The 21,062-nt window shown below is 36.0% G+C and overlaps 2 protein-coding genes across 12 annotated transcripts; one reads left to right on the forward strand and one right to left on the reverse strand.

Annotated features, from left to right (window-relative positions):
• Positions 1–139: 139 nt before the first annotated feature.
• LOC129574743 (ankyrin repeat and SAM domain-containing protein 1A-like) lies at positions 140–16,145 on the reverse strand. 11 transcript variants are annotated; one of them, XM_055457146.1, is made up of 18 exons: positions 15,789–16,136; positions 14,756–14,799; positions 14,553–14,694; positions 13,691–13,928; positions 13,086–13,590; positions 12,733–12,880; positions 10,629–10,773; positions 10,095–10,480; positions 9,750–9,912; positions 6,953–7,041; positions 6,083–6,381; positions 3,880–4,033; positions 2,666–3,724; positions 2,266–2,437; positions 1,806–2,108; positions 1,364–1,573; positions 909–1,046; positions 140–824 (listed from the first exon to the last, which is right to left on the reverse strand). In XM_055457146.1, exons 3-18 carry the CDS (start codon positions 14,654–14,656, stop codon positions 690–692), a joined length of 4,248 nt encoding a protein of 1,415 aa, XP_055313121.1. In that variant the 5' UTR covers positions 14,657–14,694; positions 14,756–14,799; positions 15,789–16,136; the 3' UTR covers positions 140–689. The 11 variants fall into 11 exon arrangements, 10 of the variants coding, with proteins under 10 accessions (XP_055313121.1, XP_055313120.1, XP_055313122.1 ...); XM_055457145.1 differs by lacking the exon at positions 14,756–14,799 and having other exon boundaries at positions 15,789–16,140; XM_055457147.1 differs by lacking the exon at positions 14,756–14,799 and having other exon boundaries at positions 15,922–16,136.
• Positions 10,726–19,996, forward strand: LOC129574747 (ankyrin repeat, PH and SEC7 domain containing protein secG-like). The gene is made up of 9 exons (XM_055457164.1): positions 10,726–12,186; positions 12,264–12,379; positions 18,351–18,449; positions 18,520–18,618; positions 18,713–18,811; positions 18,878–18,976; positions 19,048–19,146; positions 19,217–19,318; positions 19,396–19,996. The coding sequence occupies exons 2-9, from the start codon at positions 12,376–12,378 to the stop codon at positions 19,527–19,529; spliced, it is 735 nt and encodes a 244-aa protein (XP_055313139.1). The 5' UTR covers positions 10,726–12,186; positions 12,264–12,375; the 3' UTR covers positions 19,530–19,996.
• Positions 19,997–21,062: the final 1,066 nt, after the last annotated feature.

A 21,062-nucleotide genomic window follows, 5' to 3' on the forward strand; every position in this document is an offset into this window, starting at 1 on the left:
TTTTCCTCCAGCTGCGAGTTTTGTATCCATTGAGAATTTCCATTCTATAAATTACGGTATACATAAGCACTAAAACAAAACCGAACTGATGATGCACTGCGTGAATGCTTCTGCTGCTGATATTGACTCGAATAAATTATTATTTGAACAAAAACAAAACGTTGCCTTTTTCTATTTCACGCATAGTTTACATGTCATCCGTTTCGTATAAAGCTATGAATGTTTCTTCAATTCATTTTGTATTTCATCTATGATTAAATAGTTGGTCGAAATTATTCGAAATTGAATAGAGTTTGTTAAACACAATCGAAACCATGCAAAACACCCGCCCAACGAATATTTTTTTTTATTTCAGATCAGCAATTTGAGTCAGTTTCAACTTTCCTTTTTTTCGATGGTGGGGCTTTTGCATCGTTTCAATCATTCGTTTTCAATCATCATTCACCGCTTGCTGCCTCCCATCCATATCTCTCTTCATGCGTCGTAACTAATACAACAATTTCAACTTACGCACAAAAGACAAGAAACAATTCATTTGACTAATTATTTTACTCTGTTGAGTCTATGACTTTTCTTCCCATTTAGTTTAATGATAATGTGTTTGTTTGTGGTTTTTTTTTCTCTTTTGATTTGATTAAAAAGTCTAGTTTAGATCTACGGTTAGATGTTTCGGTCGCATATGTGTGTGTTTAAGGTTTCACAAGTGAATTGCTACTGTTCACCGGACTTCGAATCGGTGTGGTTGGCGTTGATTTTCTAAGCGCTATCTGATAGGCCACTTCGAACGCTTGGCCCAATGTTAAAATGATTTCGGTGGCTAAATCCTGCGGAAGAATGAACATTTTTTTTTTCAGAGATTGAATTTGAATATTTTGCATTTTTCAATTTTGATGGTTCGAAATATTTACCATGCTAACGACATTAAACACATGACAGTAGTGTGTATTATTGTCAGAGTCCTTTGTGATGTACGCAAAATGTGACAAATCATCCGCATCCTGACATGCACAGTTTATATTCCGTATCTCGTGCTCACAAATTGTACCCTGCAAATGGTTTTTTTTTTCGGATTAGAATTCGTTTGATTTTTAATCGTTTCGATATTTTATAAGAATTATGGAGAGAAACAAAATTTTTCCACCGAAAAGATAATAAATAATAAAAAATGATAAAATTGTTTTTTTTTCTTCTTTGATTGGCGGTCATAACGCCTCCGACGGACAGCATACTCTAATGTGATAGACACAGAAGCATGTTGTCCATCCGGGGCGTTATGACCGCTACTCGTTTTTTTTTTTAAGTTGGTATCCGGTTGGTTTAATTTGGTTGATATCCGAATATCCATCAAAGATCTTTTGTTTACCTGAGTCTGTGGATCAACAAATTGAACGCCACGATATGAAATCAAAATGAAAACAGCTCGTTTGGTATTGTGATGTGTTTTGCCTGGGAATCCGATTGAATTGTCGATCGGATTCACTCCCATGATTTTTTCGTTCTTCTTCAGCTTTTGAATCGATTTTTTGGTCGATTCCGTGCCACGTAACTCTTTTATCACCGTTGATCCAAGGTACTGAGAATATCAAGAAGAGAAATGCATTTTTATGATAAAAGATTATATGATAATTTGAAAAATTTGGAAAAATAATATTTTACAGAGGAAATGAATCGATTTCACCGACGAAATGATGAAATAAAAACGACAGTGTTTATGTTCCATTTTTGTGATAGTTTTCAAAAATTTCAAAACCCAAAGGAGAAACAGTTTGAAATTAAAAAAAAAAATAATTTAAATCGTTCCTTACATTCACTTCATATTTTACGGCGCTAGCGATAAGAACCTCAGCCGAGTGTCGCCACTGTTGACGTAGTCCGGTTGGGAAGCCCAACAGCAATTCGGAGGGTGCTCGAATTTCAAGATTTGATGTTGTTTCAACCAAATTATTGAGATTATTTTCGTCAACGGATTTTGGTTGTTGCGTCGGTGGTTTTGGTGCTTGACGATTTTTCCGGTGGTTTGGTCGATTCTCAACAACACCTTCTTTGCTGTCATGCGACGATATCGACAGCGACGATCGTTGGGAGGAGCTCGTCTTATTCGCTACATCCTGCAAACACAAAATAATGGGTTAGGTTTTCGTTTGATACGAAAACAAGAATTCTTTCCACAAAAATCGTTTTTTTTTCCACAAAAATTTGATTCATGCCAAATGATAGTGAGAAAGAAAAAAGGGTTTTTGTTTTGAAAAAATTCAAAACACTTACATTCGTCGATTTGGTGAGTTTTTCAAGTGATTTCTTGATATTTTTGGGTGGTGTGGCACCAACGGAATACAGTATTCGCTTTCGGTGTCCAGTTTTGTTGATTTCCAGCACCGCCTGAAGTTCGATTTCCCAAATGCGACTAATGCGCTCCATATCAGTGTACAAATGTTTTCTGCAATGCGAGAACAACAAAAAAAAAACCGATGACGTAATTGTTATTATATATCAAGAGAGTAAAAAGGGGGCGTTGAAAATAAGAAATTTCGATTGAAATTTGGAAATTTTCTATTTTCAATTGAGATTTGGAAATTTTCTATTTTCAATTGAGATTTGGACATTGAAAGCGACAAAAAAAAATGCAAAAGAAACCAAATAAGTGCATTAAAAATCCGAAATGTACCTAAAAACTTCTGCATATTGCATTAGCCGAATGCTAACGAGCCAATCATTGACGCTGAGTGTTCCATTGGCATCATCACTGTTCAATCCTTTCGCTTGCTTTGGAATTGTGCTGTAACTGTTATTGTTGTGATTCAAATTGATGCCGGAATCCGTTGAATTGGGTAGTTTATCGTGGTTTGTGTTCATCGAATGGTACGCAGTGGATTTATTATCGACGATCGCTTTATCGAATGAGGTGATGGCTCGTGCCGGTTTCTGTAGATCATTTTCAATAGCTGCCAATAGTTTTTTTCGTAGTTCAGGTTTAATATCCATCACTTCAAGATCACTATCGTCCAGAATGCCTTTGATAAAATCGATATCATCGTATCCATTGTCGTACAGAATATTGCTCAATTCGTCCAATTGGTTGTCGTACAGGAAGTTCATGAGTTGACCGTGCGGTGATTGTGATCCCGATCGTCGTTGCGCATTGCTATTCACCGATTCCGTGCTTTTCATCGCGTTGCGATGTCGATCAATTTCGGTACATGTAAACCCGGCTATGCTATTGCTACGCCCATTTTCACCACGATTCTGATAGTCTCGTCGTCGATTCGAATTGTTTATTGTGCTCGAATCTTGGAGGAGATCCGAATCAGTGCCAAAATTGGCCATAATTTCGGAAATCTTTTTCCATTCTTCTTGCTCATCGAACGGCACACTCTTATCACTGCTGCCGCTGCTAAGCTTCTGCGCTGAAACGATCGCATTTGGCACTGACAATCGTGAACTATCACTATTCCGTCCGCTTTTCTCCTCCGACCGCAATTCATCTTCGGACAATGGTGTTTTGGCTTGATTTGAACAATTCACCGGCGACGATGACAACGACGAATTGAACACATTGGATTTGAGTGCAGCATGTGATGTTGGTTGCGTGTCTAATGTTTTGGGCCGTTCGGGCCGATGATGATATTGTGTGATTGGCTTTGGCAAATTCTGATGAGATTGTAACGATGATCTTTGTGATTGCACTTCGGGTACTTGGTGTTGCCGTTTCGACGGTTGATTGTTGCTACGGGCACAAATGAATGAGACGAGAAAAAAACAAAATGGAAATGATTAGTTTTAATTGAATGAATACACCGTGATTAATTCAATTGATCATCGTAAATGAACGAATAAAAGCAATGGAATTTAATGAAATCGTTGCAATTGTCTAGCACTTACTTGGCTGGTGATCGATAGGATTTATTATATTGTTGTTGCTGTTGTTGTTCGGATGCCATCGATTGATAGTACTTGTAATCCGAATTGGAATTACCCGTGCCGTAAGTAATTAAATTCGGATTATCTAAAGTCATGGTCGATCCCTTGAATAAGCCTGCAGAAAAATCAAAATCAATTAGTCTCGCTCCTTTTAGCTTCTGTCACAAGATGAACGAACGAAAAAAAAAACCTCAACAACACACATTCACTTTCAATCCAATGCAATGAGAAAAACAGACAAATTGAACAGACACACAACTGCAATAAATTCGTTGAATTCATTTGTTTTGCCGTTTTTTTTCTTCTTCTTCTTCTTTCGTGTACAACCGAATGTGGCTCACATGAAAAACGCAACGAAAATAACCAGATATACACGCGTTAACAACAAAAATAAACAAAAAGCCAGCGAGAGAAACAAAACGGCAGCAAAAACGCCAAAAATGAAACAAAAACACAAACACACAGCTCCGAATAGCTCGCACAATTTTTGGTTCCGTCTTCGTTTCGCGTATGATTTATTTTTTTGTTGTGGCGACGAATTTTTGGCAATTGACCAACTTATTTACATCGGCCAAGAGATAAATTTGGTCATTTAAGGGGGTGGCTCTTCAGAGATATAAAATACAAGCGTGTATTGTTATTGCTTCGTTTTTCTGCTATTCACACACGAACACAAATATTTCGTTGTTTTTTTTTTCTTTCTTTTACTTTGTTTATTTTACCGTCGTCACACCGTCGATTGGATACGCATTTCAGGAATGCCTATAGACACAAGTCATTTACCAACAGCAGCATAAGCAAATTCAAAATGAGTTTTAACATGATGAAATTGAAATGAATGTGTGTACAAACACCCGAAAAAAACAACAACAAACCGAACGTTTAAATGAAAATGTAGCAGCAGCAACAGCAGAGCGTGAAGAGAGAAAGAAAAGAAAAAAACACCACTCGTGGTTTACTGACCTCGCCGTACTTCCTTTTCTCTGTGTTCAATCGTTGCGGATTATTCTCGACTACTCTCACTCTTCGGTACAGTGTGTCTCGTGCACGCATGCGATCCCTCCAATCACACATTCAACAATTCTATACATTTAACGCATAATTGCTCATTGTTTTATTGGCAATTTGCTGGTGAAGCGTAGTTAGCGCGATTTTTAGCGGCCACATCTCAATTACCCGTCGATAAGAATGTTTCACGAATCAACTCTCAATTAATATGCATTGAACGTTGTATCTAATTTAGTGTATGCATGCACAAACATTTCAACAAAAAAGCAGCAGAGAGACAGAGACTGAGACACACACTAAATGAAATGAACGAGCGCAATAAAAAAAAAACAAACACAACACTACAGATAGCAAAGAATGGATGTGCTTGTTGTTTCTGCTTCTGTTTCTGTTTCTTCTTCGGCTTTTTTTTATTCCGCAGGTCTGCTAGTTTACGCGTGGTTTTTTTTTACTTCTTATTTTGTCGTTCGTTCGAAATATCAGTTGTTTTGGTTTTAATATTCAGTTGATGTCTATGTTTCGATTTTGGTTTTGTGATCGTGTTGACAGATCAGAATGACAGAGGCACGCTTCGATATGATTGAGTGTGTTGGTGTGTGAGTGTGTTTGTGTGTACTTGTTTGTGAATGTGTTCGTTTTGTTTGCTTTTGGATTACGCATGTATTGGAATATGAATTGTTTGGATTTCAATCAACTTGCGCAAAGCGCATCTACTACGACCTTTTTGTGAGTGATAAATAGGCTCTCTTTTGAAACGTCATCTTTGTTCAGAAGGGAGAGAGAGAGAGAGAGAGAGAGAGAGAGAGAGAGAGAGAGAGCGAAAATGGCGAACTTTTTGAATATACATGAATATACAACTGAGCGACTGTGTGTTGTGGTGGTTAATGAAAATTTACATGACAATTACACAGATAAAACGAGTTTTAAATCAATCAAAATGTAAATCAACACATTCATTTATTCAACTTAAATTCGGGTTGAATTATGGGAATTAAATGTTGAATAACATCTAAATCATATATGAGAGTTAAGTTTCAAATTTACAACAAACCAAAAATACATGAAATGTAACACACCGAATAAAATGAAACAAATAAAAGCGAAATTTGGCAAAGAAATCCAATTTAAAGGTTTTGAATTTATCTAATGAATTTACCAGCAAACGGAACGTCTGTAACATATTCAACACAATCGGTCGATGCACTACGATCAGATGATGAACTAAGCGATCCACTAGATGCATTTAATGACATTATGACATCGGATGAGCATGGTGATAAACTACTGTCACGATTATTTGCGATTCGATGCCGTGATCGGCTTGAGCTTGAGTACATCTGCGGCGGTGGCACCACATTCTCCTGATACGATTGACGATGATGATGATGACGATTCGACATTTGTTTCATTGGCTGCGGTGCACTTTGACGTTTCTCACGCTTTTCACTATTCATTCTATTATTGGCGAGCAGACGCGGGATCAAAAAAAAAATATACAAACAAATTTATACTCGAATCGAAAGATCGATGGAGAGGAAATGGTTTTGTAGGGAAAAGGGGATTTTTCTTATTTGTTCTGGATGTATGTCCATTTGGTATAGTCCTTTTTATGCTATGTTCGATTTTCAGACTTTTAGACTTTGAACATTTTAAATTTGTTTCTAAATGAGAGACATTCGAAATTGTTTGAAAAGCCATGATTTTCTTTCAAAAGGGACGCAAATGGGCAAGAACATGAAATGAACTCTGAAAATGACACTTGATGAACTCCAAACATGCCATTTATTCCAATTGGAAACTGGTTCCAATTTGAAACTTTTAAAAAGGCGAGTCATTCACACCAAACACGTTGGGTTCTATACTTTAGAACCGTAATATGAAATCTGATACCTAACTCCGTTTTAGAGAAAATGATTCTCAAACGGAGTTAAGTGTCAAATCTCAACATTGCTAGAATCATTTTGTTTACTGTGTTGTTCCAGGCAAAACGGCTTTGCATTGCCTTTAATTGTATTTTATTGCTCACCTGTGCCGATTTTCATATCCACCGAAAGTGGCCGTTCCGTTTTGTGAGTGACGAATATACTCCAGCATGGCCATCGATCGTCGATATTCCTGTGAAAATTTATTCATTCAATACAAAACTAGACAAATAATTCTTCAACACCATTTGTGTATGAATTGAGCCAATTCTCAGTAGAAAAAGCATAAAAATAAAGATAAAAAAAAATTCATGATAGCAACGGAAACGATACAAATATACAAACCAATTCAGAATTTTGTTTAAATATAAATAAAAGTATGTGATATTTGTGTGAAGCAGGCGGGCCAATGAATAAAATTCGAATCGAAATCATTTCAACTGAAAAAATAATGATATCATTTGATATAAATGTGATTAAGCAACTCATAAAAAATTAGTGGAACAGTTTCATCTGTTATTTTTTTCTTCATTTTGTTGTTGTTGTTGTTGTTGAAATTTCTTTTGTTTATTGAGATGTAATCGCACAAAATAAAATAGTAACATTAAATCAGCATATACATATTGAAATGGCCATAATTCATAAAAATTAATAACAATTCATTAGCTTAACGAAAACAAAAAAAAAAAATTGTATGTCTTGTGCAAATATGTAGAAAACATAAAAAATAAAAAACAAAATGAATTGATGCGTCTTATTTTAGAAAAAAAAATTCTGCTTTTTCTCTTCCAGAAAAAAAAATGATTTAGATAAAGAGTGACAAAAAACAAATAGAAAATGTAATAAATAATTTTGTCTTTTCCATCGAGATATTGCATACCGTATATGAATAAATATATTTCAGGCAGGAAAAATAAATGTAATATAGTATATTAGCTTAAAATCAAAAGGAATATTGCATTAAAATCCAATTATTCACAAAATGTGAGAGAACGAACAAAAAAAAAACATATGAGATAAATTGCCACTCAAATTGGTGAATTTAACCTCTCAGGTTGGAATGCGAATTTCAGCGACAATCGAAAGCAAACAAAAGGCAAAAATTCGCTATAGTTCGACTTATTTCAATTTTCACTATGGCAACGAGGAACTTGATTAATCGCTTCCGATCGCCATTGAAACCGCCCATTCCAACATATCAACACGCCGGATTAGAATTTATTCTTAGCAACTAGAACACTTCGCTTGGTGACTTAAGCTTATCAATTTAAATATCTTTGCATAAAAAGTATCACACATTCATTGCTCAATAAACAAGAGAGAGAGAGAGAGAGAGAGAGAGAGAGAGAGAGAGAGAGAGAGGGAGAGAGAGAAAACGGAGGCAGCGACCCATTTTCAATACAGATGTGCGTAACAGAATTGAAGAAATTCTGCAATTGGGATAAAAAAAAACATCGAAATTGTTAAAATTATTATTTCAAGCAAAAATTTGACACATTTTCATCAATTCAATATTTTAATTGATTGTCATTGAATGGACAACATCTCGACTGTGATGTTTTTCCTTTGTTTTTATTCCATGAAAATGGAAACGCATATATGCGTTGGAAGAATTAATGTTTTGGCACTCAAAATCGGTTCACATCAATAGCTGTGGGAAGTACGAGCCTTCGAATGCTCATGAATCATCATTTCTTTTTTTTACCGAAAAGAAACTATAATCATAAGTTATGCATTCACAAGGAATAGTTTTACATTTCTTGATATTTCGAGAAGTTTCTTCGAATAAAAAGAAACTTTTTCGATTTGATTGCATTTCGTCGAAATAACAACGAATTACTTGATAATACCGAAATCCAACAAATTTGTTTTCAACGGGATTCCGAAAAAAAAAGTTGAAAAAGAAAAAAATAATTTAGAAACGAACATTTTGAATCGTTTTGAATGTAGACTTTTGTACTTTTTATCAAATTTGGATGCATCATCATTCGACTCATTCCAACAATGAATTCAAATTCTAAACCAGCTAATCAGTTTGCTCGAAAAAAATTGTTTGCTTAAAAATAACGGTTTTCAAAATGCGGTGCTGACCGAATTAATTTTAATTGTAAATAAATGCCCTATTTATCAGAATAAATGCCGTTGATAATAAGCCAAAACAATGACTCATTGTTGACTGCCGTTAAAAAGAAAGTACAGATAAATCCCGTGTATCATCTCCACTTGTATTGTTTTTTACATTGAAGGGCGTTGCACGCACCTTAACATTCACAATACAAACTCAATGCGAGTGGAGACGCCTTATGAAAAATGGCACAGATTGCTAGTGCTAAGGTTTATCTGTACTTTGTTATGAATTGTCATGTGACGTTGAATCGCATTGAAAATGGGCCACTGTCATAAATATGTATGTATGTATATATGGGTGAATAAAATGTAACAAAAAAAAAAAGTAATGCATAATAAATCAGCAGATTATGAATCACGGTGAAGTGAAAATTTAATTAAAACTGATAATTGATAAATAATTTATGTAAATTGATGAAAAGAAGCGGCGATGCAAAAAAAAAAAAATTCGAAATACATTTCTGGACCGATCGAAAAATAAAATAAAATCTAATCAAAACAATAGTTTTAGCTCATGTATGTGTATATATATAAATCTCATACGACTATTATGTTGATTAATGCAAATCAAAATGCGAATAAATTAAATAAATAAAATCATAATAGGAACACTTGAAATGTTCTGTAGAATAGTATTTGAAACGAGCGGATAGCAAGTTTGTTCTTGTTTGTCTTTTGTTTTATCATTATTGTTGTTGTTGTGTTGTATGTGTAGTGTTGTTTTTTTTTCAGTGTTTATTGTGTGTACACGCCTAAAGGCTAGGGCTCACCCACCTGACTTAGTGGCCGTATGCGGTCGAGAATGACTCGTTCAGCTGTTTTTGCGTTTGGCGGTGGATGATCGGGCGTCGGAGGTTGTCTATAGTTAGACGGTGACATTGGAGTGTTGTCGTTATCATTGTGGCTACTGTTGTTGCCGTAACTGTGACGTGACCCACTTTAACGGTTTCACACGCAATATCGAGCCCAGTTCACGAAGTTCACGGTTTTGTGGTTTTTGATTGTTGTTGTTGTTGTTGTTTTTTTTATCGAAGTAGAAATAAAGCTCATGTTAAATTATGTGTTAAATTAGAACAAACGAACGAGAAATTCAAATAAAAGGAAAAAACTGCCACTTACTTTTGACTATAGTCATAATTATCACGGATGCGTCTCAGTTTTCGATTTGGATTGTATGATCGAAGCGGTGCGGCTAGCATTGAGTCTCCATCTTCGTCCATATTGCCAGCCGATTTCATTAGATGCTCACTCATTTGCTTAAGTACGGCTTCGTGCTTCTCCTTTGCAGCTGGACTCATCATTTTCACATAATTTTGGCATTGATCCACACTGGCTGCTTTATTCATAGTCGATTTTTTGTCGCCACTTTGTGCCAAATATAGATACTCATACGGTGACGTTTGACTACTACTACCGCTCATATTACTTCGTGCTGATACGATGGATTTTGATGTGCTCGGTGAAATCGATAAATTTCGACGCGGCGGCTTCTTTGGCGGTGTCGGCTATTTTCAATTTTCAAATTTTTACATGACAAACAACAATTTTACCGTTAATTCTCGTTTTATGCTCATTTTTTTGTCTTTCGCATGAATGTGTTTGCTTTTGTCGTTCGGACAAAAGTGTGTATATAAAATGAACATCAACACTCACCGATACTTTTGAATTACTATTTAGTGGCGTCATTGTCACATAGAATCCACCGTTGTTATCACCACCCGCACGCATTCGAGGCGATGCCGGATCCAAACTACCTACTGACGACGAAGGACTCTCCAACATGCTACTTGCGTCGTTGCTGTTATATCGGAGAAAAGAAAAACACAGTTGAAAACATACTTGAGCTGAAAACTGGTGAACTGACGAAAAAATCGTTTAAATCAACCAAAATATTTATGATGACGGTTCAAAATTCAGAAGTTTTGAAATGAAAAAAATCAAAAAGTTAAATTTCAAAATGAAAAACAGAAGAACAGTGTTGGCTTCGAACGGTTCGATTTTCAGCACTACATAAAATGTGAAACTATTAGATTTGTTCGTTTTATGAGTGTTTAGACACGATATTTTGTGGACGCTTCGGCTGATTCCGTTCAGCAATATCTTATCATTGTGATGCTTTCAATACATTGATATTCCGACGTTCCGTTGAACGTACACATCAAACAAATAGAATCAATCTCTGATCTCATCGAACACGGTTTTTTCTACAAAAGCCGTGACATTTCGAACAAGTGTAACAATTGCGAAAAGAGAAACACTTCGAATTCATTTGGCTTGAAGTCACGATGTCAGTCATATTCACGGAAATGGAAAATCCAAATAGCTGTCAAGCAAGCCCATCGAATACCGGAGCCGCCGTTATTGTGCGTGTATCAATTGATCCGTCGACTTATGATAAACTTCCGTTTCCAAAGGATTATAAATATTTCTCGTGTTTACGATTGCGAAAATATATCGACTGGGCCGAACGTATTCGAAACTTCAAGGTTCGACCCGACGATATTTGGGTGTTGAGCTTTGCAAGATCTGGTAACAGTTTCGCATAAATAATACAAAAAAAACATTTTTCCGAATATGGTTGCAAAATACTGTGAAGAATGAAATTGAAGAACAATATTGATTCAACTACGGATTTTGTATCTCCAAGTTTTAATTTGCTTGAGTTTTCCACATTCCTTAATAAAACCGACGGAGATGAAAAATTGGCAGAATTTATTGAGCTGACCGAAAGAAGTTTTGAAGCGCTGCATACAATTCCATCACCACGATTGATGAAGTCGCATTTACCAGCCTTTTTTACTTCCCATTGAAATATGGACTGTTCAGCCAAAGCTCATTCATATTAGTCGCGATGCTAAAGATGTGGCTATTTCGCATTTTCATATGGTCCGCAATCGAGCTCCATTTTATAATGGAAGTGCACATGATTTTTTCTGTAGCTATTATAACGACTACATTCTCAATGGTCCATTCTATGAGCACGTTCAGAGTTTTCATCAGCTTCATTATTTGAATCATCTACACCTCATGACATACGACGAAATGACAGCCAATACATTGTTGTCGGTTAAGCGATTGAGTGAGTTTTTTGGAATGTTCATACAATGATGAACAGTTACAACAACGCATTGACCATGTTTCATTTTTAAAAAATGCGAGAAAAAATCAAATTAAATGCAGCACATCCAAGTGCTCCTGATCCTGATATCAAGTAAGATATTTTTCTAATTTACCTAATCGGACCTATAGTAGTAAAATGATTAAATTGCCCAATCATTTTTATTTCAGATTCTGTCGAAAAGGTAAAGTTGGCGGCTATGAAGATAAAATGACCGAAGAAGATATCGAAAAATTTGAAGAATGGACAATTCGAAAGAAGAAAGTACTGGGAATGGTCTGAATGGGTCTCACTTTGTTTTATACGTAAATTTAGTCAATTATCAATCATAGAATAATGTGTCTTCAACGATTAAATAATTTGAAAATGTATCTATGATTTTGATTGATGTATCCTTTATTTTTGGTTAAACTTTTTAGATTTATTGTATAATTTATTATTGTCCTCTTCCATAACAAACATAATCTACTCTCAATTTTGCCCATAGAATGCATTCAAAATTGTTTGAACGACCAGAACAACGAAAAAAAATGTCATTGATTCAAAATTGAAATTATCAAAGAAAGAAAATCCTAACAATGTTGAGAATTTTAAATTAAAATCGCCAAGTGAATCAACTGAAGAAACATGTAAACTCACCTGTATGAGCTCCATGCATGACTATCTCGGGTACCCCTTGAATGATATGACTGATCGTCATAATAACTTTCACGAGATGGTATATTTCGCGACACTTTTAAAATGTCTTCCTGCTCGCTATTGCTCAATGCCAATGAATTTTGGTAATCTATCGAAAGAGAATGGAATCGTATTGTTTGTAACAAGTTTGGAGCGAAGAAGTCAATCAATTTCCACAAAAATCGAAAACCATCCATTGAAATCCAGAGCCAGTTTCGAGGCAGAACAAATTGTCTCGATTTTTTCGGAATGTCAACTTTTCCCACTGAAAAAAAGAGAAGAAAGTCTTATCTACTCAACAGCTCAGTACTTACTGTTAATGACTGATACAATTCCTCGAGTAACATGCGGTGGAAATTGTTTCAATAGGTCAAGTGCAGTTCGTCCTTCGCTATCGGTCACACCTAAATCCGTGCCGTATTCAAGTAGAATTTTCACAACCGAGTCTTTACCACAAAGTGCCGCTTCGTGCAGAGCCGTTCCAGTCGTGGTCAGAATATTAACATCAACACCAGCCGCTAAAAGTACCTCAACGACATGTTTATGGCCATTACGACTGGCCAAATGGAGTGGTGTATGTGTGTGAATGCTGCGTTTTTTATCATTATAATGTTTTTTATACGGATGAATGAGCTCGGGATGAGCACGAACTAGCATTTGAACGACTTGTAGTCGACCATATTGTGCGGCCAAATCGAGTGGCTTCTCACCGCGGCTATTCACCATATTCGGATTGGCACCGTGTGCTAAAAGTGTGCACAGTGCTCCGGTGTGACCGTGCTGTGAAGCGCAATGCAACGGTGTTTCATTGTCAATGGTCTAGAATTAGTGGAAAACAACAATTAAACGTAATGACATTTCCCGTTTGGTGTCGAAGCAGCCAAAGAAAATCTCTATTGCACACGAAATGCATATTTACTTGTAAATTCGGATTTGCTGGTCGATTCGATTGAGTAAGCAATAGTTTCACAATGTCTTGATGTCCTGCCCATGCCGCCAAATGGAGTGGCGATGAACCTCGACTATCTGGTAAATTGGCAGAGGCTTCGTGCATCAACAGCAATCGAACACATTCAATATGCCCATTCAGACTTGAATAATGCAATGCCGAATATCCGGCGCTGTCTTGAATATTGGCGCCGGGACCTCGTCGTAAGCTGGAAACATAAAACCAAAAAAAAAATAAGCATTAATCCATAACCAGTGTCAACGATATTTCGTCGTCGTGGACGAAAAAAAAACAACAAAACACTCATAGATGTTTCGGTCGTTATGTTTTGAATTTTGACATTGGTGTGTCGTAAGGCAATGAGACAAGGGTTTGATTTTCTTGTGCCGTTCACAACGCGGAAGTGTGTTGTGTGTCTTGTGTGTACGCTGTACGCACATGTATAACGGTAAGGAATGAACTGAGACGAAAGGAAAGGAAAACAACACACACAGAACGGTTGGTATGTGCAACATCGTGACCATGCGTACTCATTCAGATGAACAACACACCAACATAGTGTCGTGTTGGTGCCCTTTTTTGACGGAAACGATGAAGTGAAGAAGAAACCATAGAACCTTTTTTCATCGTTTCGTATTGTCTAGCAAAAACATTGAGCCATGACTATACATTCTCGCCCGAACATCATCTCTCGCACACTCATTCACACACACACACACACACACACACACACACACGTACGCACCATCACCACCATCATACCATCACACCACCGTGTACATCGAATATACGATGTATGGCATATATACACATATTGTTCCATATAACTTACCTAGCCAATGGACCACTCCTTTTACCTCTTTGGCTGAGGATTTTTTCGATTAATGTTATGTTCCCATTTCGAGCTGCATCCAAAAGTTCAGCTTCTTTGCCCATTTTTTCAGCCGTTAGCCAGTCGTTTCGTACTGTTTATGCTGAAAATCAATTCAACAAAATGATGAGCAACTTTGCAACTGTCTCAGAGGCGATAAACACCTCCGATACTTTGATGAAGATAGAAAAATGCTTTGTTCGTCACTCTGGAGTTTAAAGAAAAATAGACACAGAGAAAAAAAAAACGTACAATGAAAACGATTGAAATGTCAGGTATTAAAAAATGTTGTAAATGTCCACAGAATGTGGCAACAATGATCTCAACCAAACACACACACATCAATCACTGTTTTTTTTCTCCTCAATTAGATTCCACACATTATCGCACATGCTACACTCTTTCAGCCCATCAATTTGATTGTTACTTTTCTTTTGTTTACATATTTCATTCGGTAGCCCAGCCGTGTGAATAATTACATAGTGATTAGGGAACGACAATTAAAGGAAACACACTCGTATTGTAGCAGTGTGTACTGCCTGCAATGGGAAATTGCACTGCACAACCCAGCTAAAAAAATATCACACATATCGCACTATCGGTCACGAACAATACGAATCGATACGCACACAGCCCATTTTGAATACAGTTAGGCGAGTAAAGATTGAGAAAAAAAGAACAGGCAACCAAGCCAAGTAGTCTCTCAAGTCTGTTAGTTTTTTTTATTGTCGTTTTGCGATTATCATCTTTTCTACCGTACGGTGTGCCACATCAATTTAAATCAATTGAACTCTATTTTGGTAGTGGCGAGTAAAAATCGCATCGCACATTGATTACACGAATTTTGCACTGAACAAACTGTTCTACACGAATATAAATGGAATCACTTATCCATTCATTTAGTGACCACAATTTCTTTGTCAACTTGATGTTGATGATTTTCTTCTCGTCTCTGTGTCTATTCTATCTTCTTCTCGTTCATTCTCTCTCAACACCGTATTTTGGCCTATTAAAAAAAAATATGGAAAAACTAGTTCAAACCACACTGAACACACTCTGAAATGAACTTAAGTCACGATCGAATCCCGATGATTACACACAATAAACAATAATTTTTTATTTCACTTATCAATTTAAAAGCGATTTCACACTTCGTATCACATAATAATGTATAATCGAAGATGCGTGCATATTTACCTTTTTTCCACTCACTCTCTCTGCCTAGGATGTTATTGTCATCAATGTTGTAACAACAACAACAAAAAACGAGAGAAAAGCATAACAGAAACAGAATTGGATGGCAAAACGCGAACAACAAACACACACTCACCAAAAACAAAAGAATCGAAAACCGAAATAAATTAAAACTCAAAGAAAACGGAACACACAATCAAAACGATTTTTGTTGGATTTTTTCTTTCTTGCGTGTCAAAAATACCAGCAATTTTGCCAATTTCGAAGCAATTCCATCGTTTTTGTCACTTACAGCTGAAAAGTGTGTGTTGTGTGTAAGATAATTTTATTTTACTATTTTTGCGTGCTCATTTACGATTCAACTGACATTTCGATCGTGTATTTATGTGTTGGATGTGTGTGCATGTATGTGTGTGTGTGTGTGGCTGAAAAAGTCGCAGCAATTGCACACCAATATATACACACCAATACACATACAATGCACACATTCAGTCGCTCTGCTACTCTATGTGTGCCTCGATTGATAGCTCTCTACCGTGTGACAGAAAGCGCGATACACAACTGTTCAACACATCACAACGCAACATACCAGAACAACAAAAGAATGTCTCTCGAGTGCATTGCGTTAGAATGGAAGCTTTCAATAGATGGCGTTCAAAATAGAAACTTTTATCCTTTTTCTACCCGCTTTTCTAATGGAATATTCAAATTGGATAATTTATTACTCTGGCTATGCATTTTCTATGGATACTTTTGAATGTGAAATCGCTTTCACTACTGCGAACGAAAATTATACACGATACCACGATACCGAATCGCGTCATAGTCCAACTTCAATCTCAGTGCTTCCTCAAGTAAGTTCATTTGATAAAGAATAACATTTGACATTCAAAATACCCAAAATTGCGAATTATTATCAATTATTTCTATTTATTTTCAAAATGTTCAATACATCGAATCATATCGCTCAAAAGTGTTATAAATTCCATCTTGATCGGGGGAGCGTATATTTTGTAAATACTTTGGAAAACTTCAGGCCAGCACAATAACCATAAACAAGCATTCATATTATAAATTTGCAATAAAATCAAACCACATTTGAGGTGCTATTCAAAGACAGATTCAGCTGTGATTATTAAACTTCGTTTAGCTTTTCGGAGAAATATCACGTATACATTTTAGTTGCTTTTCTCGAGAGTTTACTGTACGTTCAATCAACGAAGAATATCCCGTGCTATGGATTAATAGAAACGATTGCATCAATGCAATTCTAAATTGATGCTAAGTCGATGTGTCTCATCTGAATACTTTTAAATGTGTTTTTCGCGTCACAGCTGTTCGCTTTCTCATCTTCAATATAAGTGATTTGCTGAGAATTAACAGTTTCATCTGATATTGAATGACTTTTGATATTTAAAAAAAAACCGGAATTGTTATGATAGCTAATAGAGCGTTACTACATGATGACATTTTTACACTTCAATGTTTGATCGCGATTTCATCGCTGATTGTAATACATTGCCCTATGATTATTATTACTTCGAAACAGACCAAATTATTTTGGAGAAGAATCAACGCACAAACGGTATGAAATAAATATTGGTACGATATTTTTGCGCCCAAAAAACATTGATGTCTTCGTTTTACTTTCGTGCTTTCGGTGTATGTTGCATAGAGTCAGCCTTGTATCACAAATTGGAAATTATTTTTATTTTTACCCTGAATGAATTTTAGTCTCGATCGAATCCCAAAGATTACGCACAATCAACAATTTTCTTTTTTCATTCAGAATATTCCAAAAATCGTGCCAAATTATTTTATAGCTCGAAAGAAGAAGCGAAAAATGATGGTTTCCATTGAAATTCATTTAAGAATCGGACGGAGTCATCAATTGATCGTATAAATATATATATATATATATTCCTTTTGCATTTATTATGATCATTTTCATCATGATTTTTGACATTTCTATGCCGATTTTGGGAAATTTTCTGACGTTTTTTCATTTATCCATTTCATTTGATAATGAACGACTTTTGAGATTAAAAACACACCCGGAACTGTAATGATAGCTAATGGGGCGTTACTAAATGATGATATTTTTACACGGTTGTAGTTTAGCGTTTGTCCGAGATTTTATCGCTAATTATAGCAGAAATACTCTGCTATGCCACGCAGACAAGAAAATACGATTGTTTGGATTTACACTAAAGTATAAAACAAGTGCGCGCAGTAGCTATAACAATTAGTTACAAATTTATTCTCTTCCATCTGCAAATTGTTTAGTTTTACTAGCAAAAGATGAGACGTTTAATCGCAATCATTCTCTTAGTTGCGGCTTGTGTCATTAATAAAAGTGTTCAGGGTAAATTTTGAATAACTCCATTGATAAACTTAGTGTAATATGTCGGTCTTATCACAGAATCCTATGACTACGGATATAATGACAGGGATGATTTATTATTAGAATATACCAGTAACGGTGAGCTACGGGATATGTCATTATTCTTGTTCGTAATCCTTACAATTGAAATGAAATCCATTCCATTCCATTGGTTTACTTAGGCAACTTGACTGCCGCTCAAAAACTCATCTCCGAAGGTGTTGATGTTAATGCTAAGGACGACCGAAATAGCACATCACTCCATTATGCAGCTGAAAATGGTAAGTCATCCATACACCTCCGTTTGAGATTTTCAATTTTCATTGGATTTTTCTCACATTATCTTTTCAGGATATGAGAATGTAACACGGTTCCTTCTTGAACATGGTGCAAAAGTGGATGCAAAATGCAGCGGTGAAATGACACCACTGCATTGCGCAGCTCTAGCGGGTAAATCGTTCACACACACACACACACACACACATACACATCTCCATTGGAGGTTTTCGTTCTTCATTGTTGTTTCCACACATTATCTTTCCAGGCCATGAGAATGTAGTTCGAGCTCTTATTGAACATGGTGCAAATGTTAGTGCCGAAGACGTATGGGAACAGACACCACTCCATTACGCAGCTTCTTTTGGTAATCCGTTCACACATCTTCATAAAAAGTTTCCCTTTTCATTAGAGTCTCTCTTTTCTTATTCAGGCAGTGTGGGTTTAGTTCGAGCTCTTATTGAACATGGTGCAAATGTGAATGCTGAAGAGTGCAACAAACAGACACCACTTCATCACGCAGCTTCTTCGGGTAATTCGTTCACACATCTCTCCGTTGGAGATTTGCATTTTTCATTGAAGTTTTCTTCATTATTTTTTCAGGCCACGAGAATGTAGTTCGGGCTCTTGTCGAACTTGGTGCAAAAATAAATGCTGAAGACGAAAAAAAAGAAACACCACTTCATCGTACAGCTTATGGGCGTAAATCGTTCACACATCTACATCAAAAGTCTCCCTATTCTCATTGCAGCTTCTCTCATTATATTTTCAGCCAATAATATGGATGTTGTTCGGACTCTTATTAAACTTGGTGCAAATGTTAATGCTGAAGACTACGCTAAATGGACACCACTTCATCGCGCAGCTCATGAGGGTAAACCGTTCACTTCATTTATCACCGTTACAGTTTTTCTTTTTATTGGAATTTTTTTTTTTACACTTTCTCTCCAGGCCATGAAAAGATAGTTCGCGTTCTTATCGAACTTGGTGCAAAAGTGAGGGCTGAAGACAAAGATGAACAGACACCACGTCAATTGGCCGAAGCAAACAGTAGGAGTTCAAATTTTTTACCGAAACTATATTAAAAATTGTTATGATTTTATTTCAACAGTAAGTGCGACGGAAGCACTCCAAATTTTGAATGAAGCTGAAGACAAACTGAGACAACAACAACGAGAAAAATATACCAAATAAATTATAAGCCCTGACCAATGTATCCGAAACGCATAGAAACAGTAATATCGCATAATGTCACTGTGCAGAGCGATGCTCGTACGTTATCACATCTATCGTCATATTTCACATCTAATGATATTTGGTACATTCTTTCAATTCAAATAATAATTAAAAACACACTTTACCAATTTTATGTTTAAATTTTACGAGGTTAGTCATCATACCGAAATGATATTTTGAGTTATGTCGAGAAATTATTACAAACTCGGTTGTTTGATGGTTGTTCAATCGATTTATTGGAATGTTACGTGACTATTTTTAATCAAGCTCTAGTATTATCTGATTTAAAAATGCACTCTGAGTTTTTCTCCGATGCCTTGCTTCGTGTAATCAACAAAAAATATCCTGTGGTTGGGATTCAAAATAGCGGATTCATCAATGCAATCCAAAATTTTAATCCATAATGTATCCCAATAGATATTTTGGAATTCCGAAAAATCGGAATTTGGAAACATTTTGTTCCGATCGAACTCTAACATCCGTTATATTCTCTTTGAGTGGAGAATGCGCCGCAGTGAGCTGATAAAGGTGAATTTTGTAACTACCAATAAAAATTATTCACAACAACAAAAGGTATCATCATAGCTATTTGCTTTCAAGTCCAACTCCAATCTCAGTGCTTTCTAAAGTATTTCATTTGATAGAGAATGACATTTGACAATCAAAAACTCCAAAATTGTTATGATGAAAGTTAATTATTTAGTTTCTTACAGTAACAACAACAGCAGTGAAAAAGAACGCAAACACAACGTATTAATAGTGTAACACACATTGGTACTAGTGAATATATCATAGCATTGTATGGCATTGCCACCGCGTACGCGCTCTTCTCATTCAACTGCTTTAGCATATAATCCAACGAGAAAAAAACACCAAACCGTGCGTGGTAAGCGAAAATCTTTTTTACTGGAGCGTTGTACGAGTAAAGTATAAAATCAGAGCGCGCATTGAAAATAATAGTTAGTTCTGAATTATAACATTTTGGTAACTTGACAATGTTCAACTCGAATCGGGCCACCGTTTACTAATACAACGCATAATCAAATCAATTTTTTTTTATTATTTTGTGTGAAAAAAAAATCAAAAACTCTTTCAAACATCTAAATAGTTTGAACAATGTTCAGTGCATACACCACTCGAATTTACTGTCGTAAAAAATTGTTCTTTTTATAATAATAATTGAGTAGTAATTTCCTAGGGGGAAAGTACTTCATTGACACGTATTGACAAATATTCACAGGCATTTGCACTGCGTTCCGTAGTGTTATTGTTGTTGTTTTCTTCTGTTGCTTCGTCTCGTTCGTGGCAAGCAGGAATGACAGTTGCAAATACGCACATTTTATTGACCATATTTGCATGCATTCGCAGCTAGTTATTCAGCA

This window comes from Sitodiplosis mosellana, unplaced genomic scaffold (genome assembly GCF_009176505.1).
Source record: "Sitodiplosis mosellana isolate CC-2019 unplaced genomic scaffold, AAFC_SMos_1.0 Smas_scaffold_6165, whole genome shotgun sequence".
In the NCBI taxonomy this organism is placed as follows: Eukaryota; Metazoa; Arthropoda; class Insecta; order Diptera; family Cecidomyiidae; genus Sitodiplosis; species Sitodiplosis mosellana.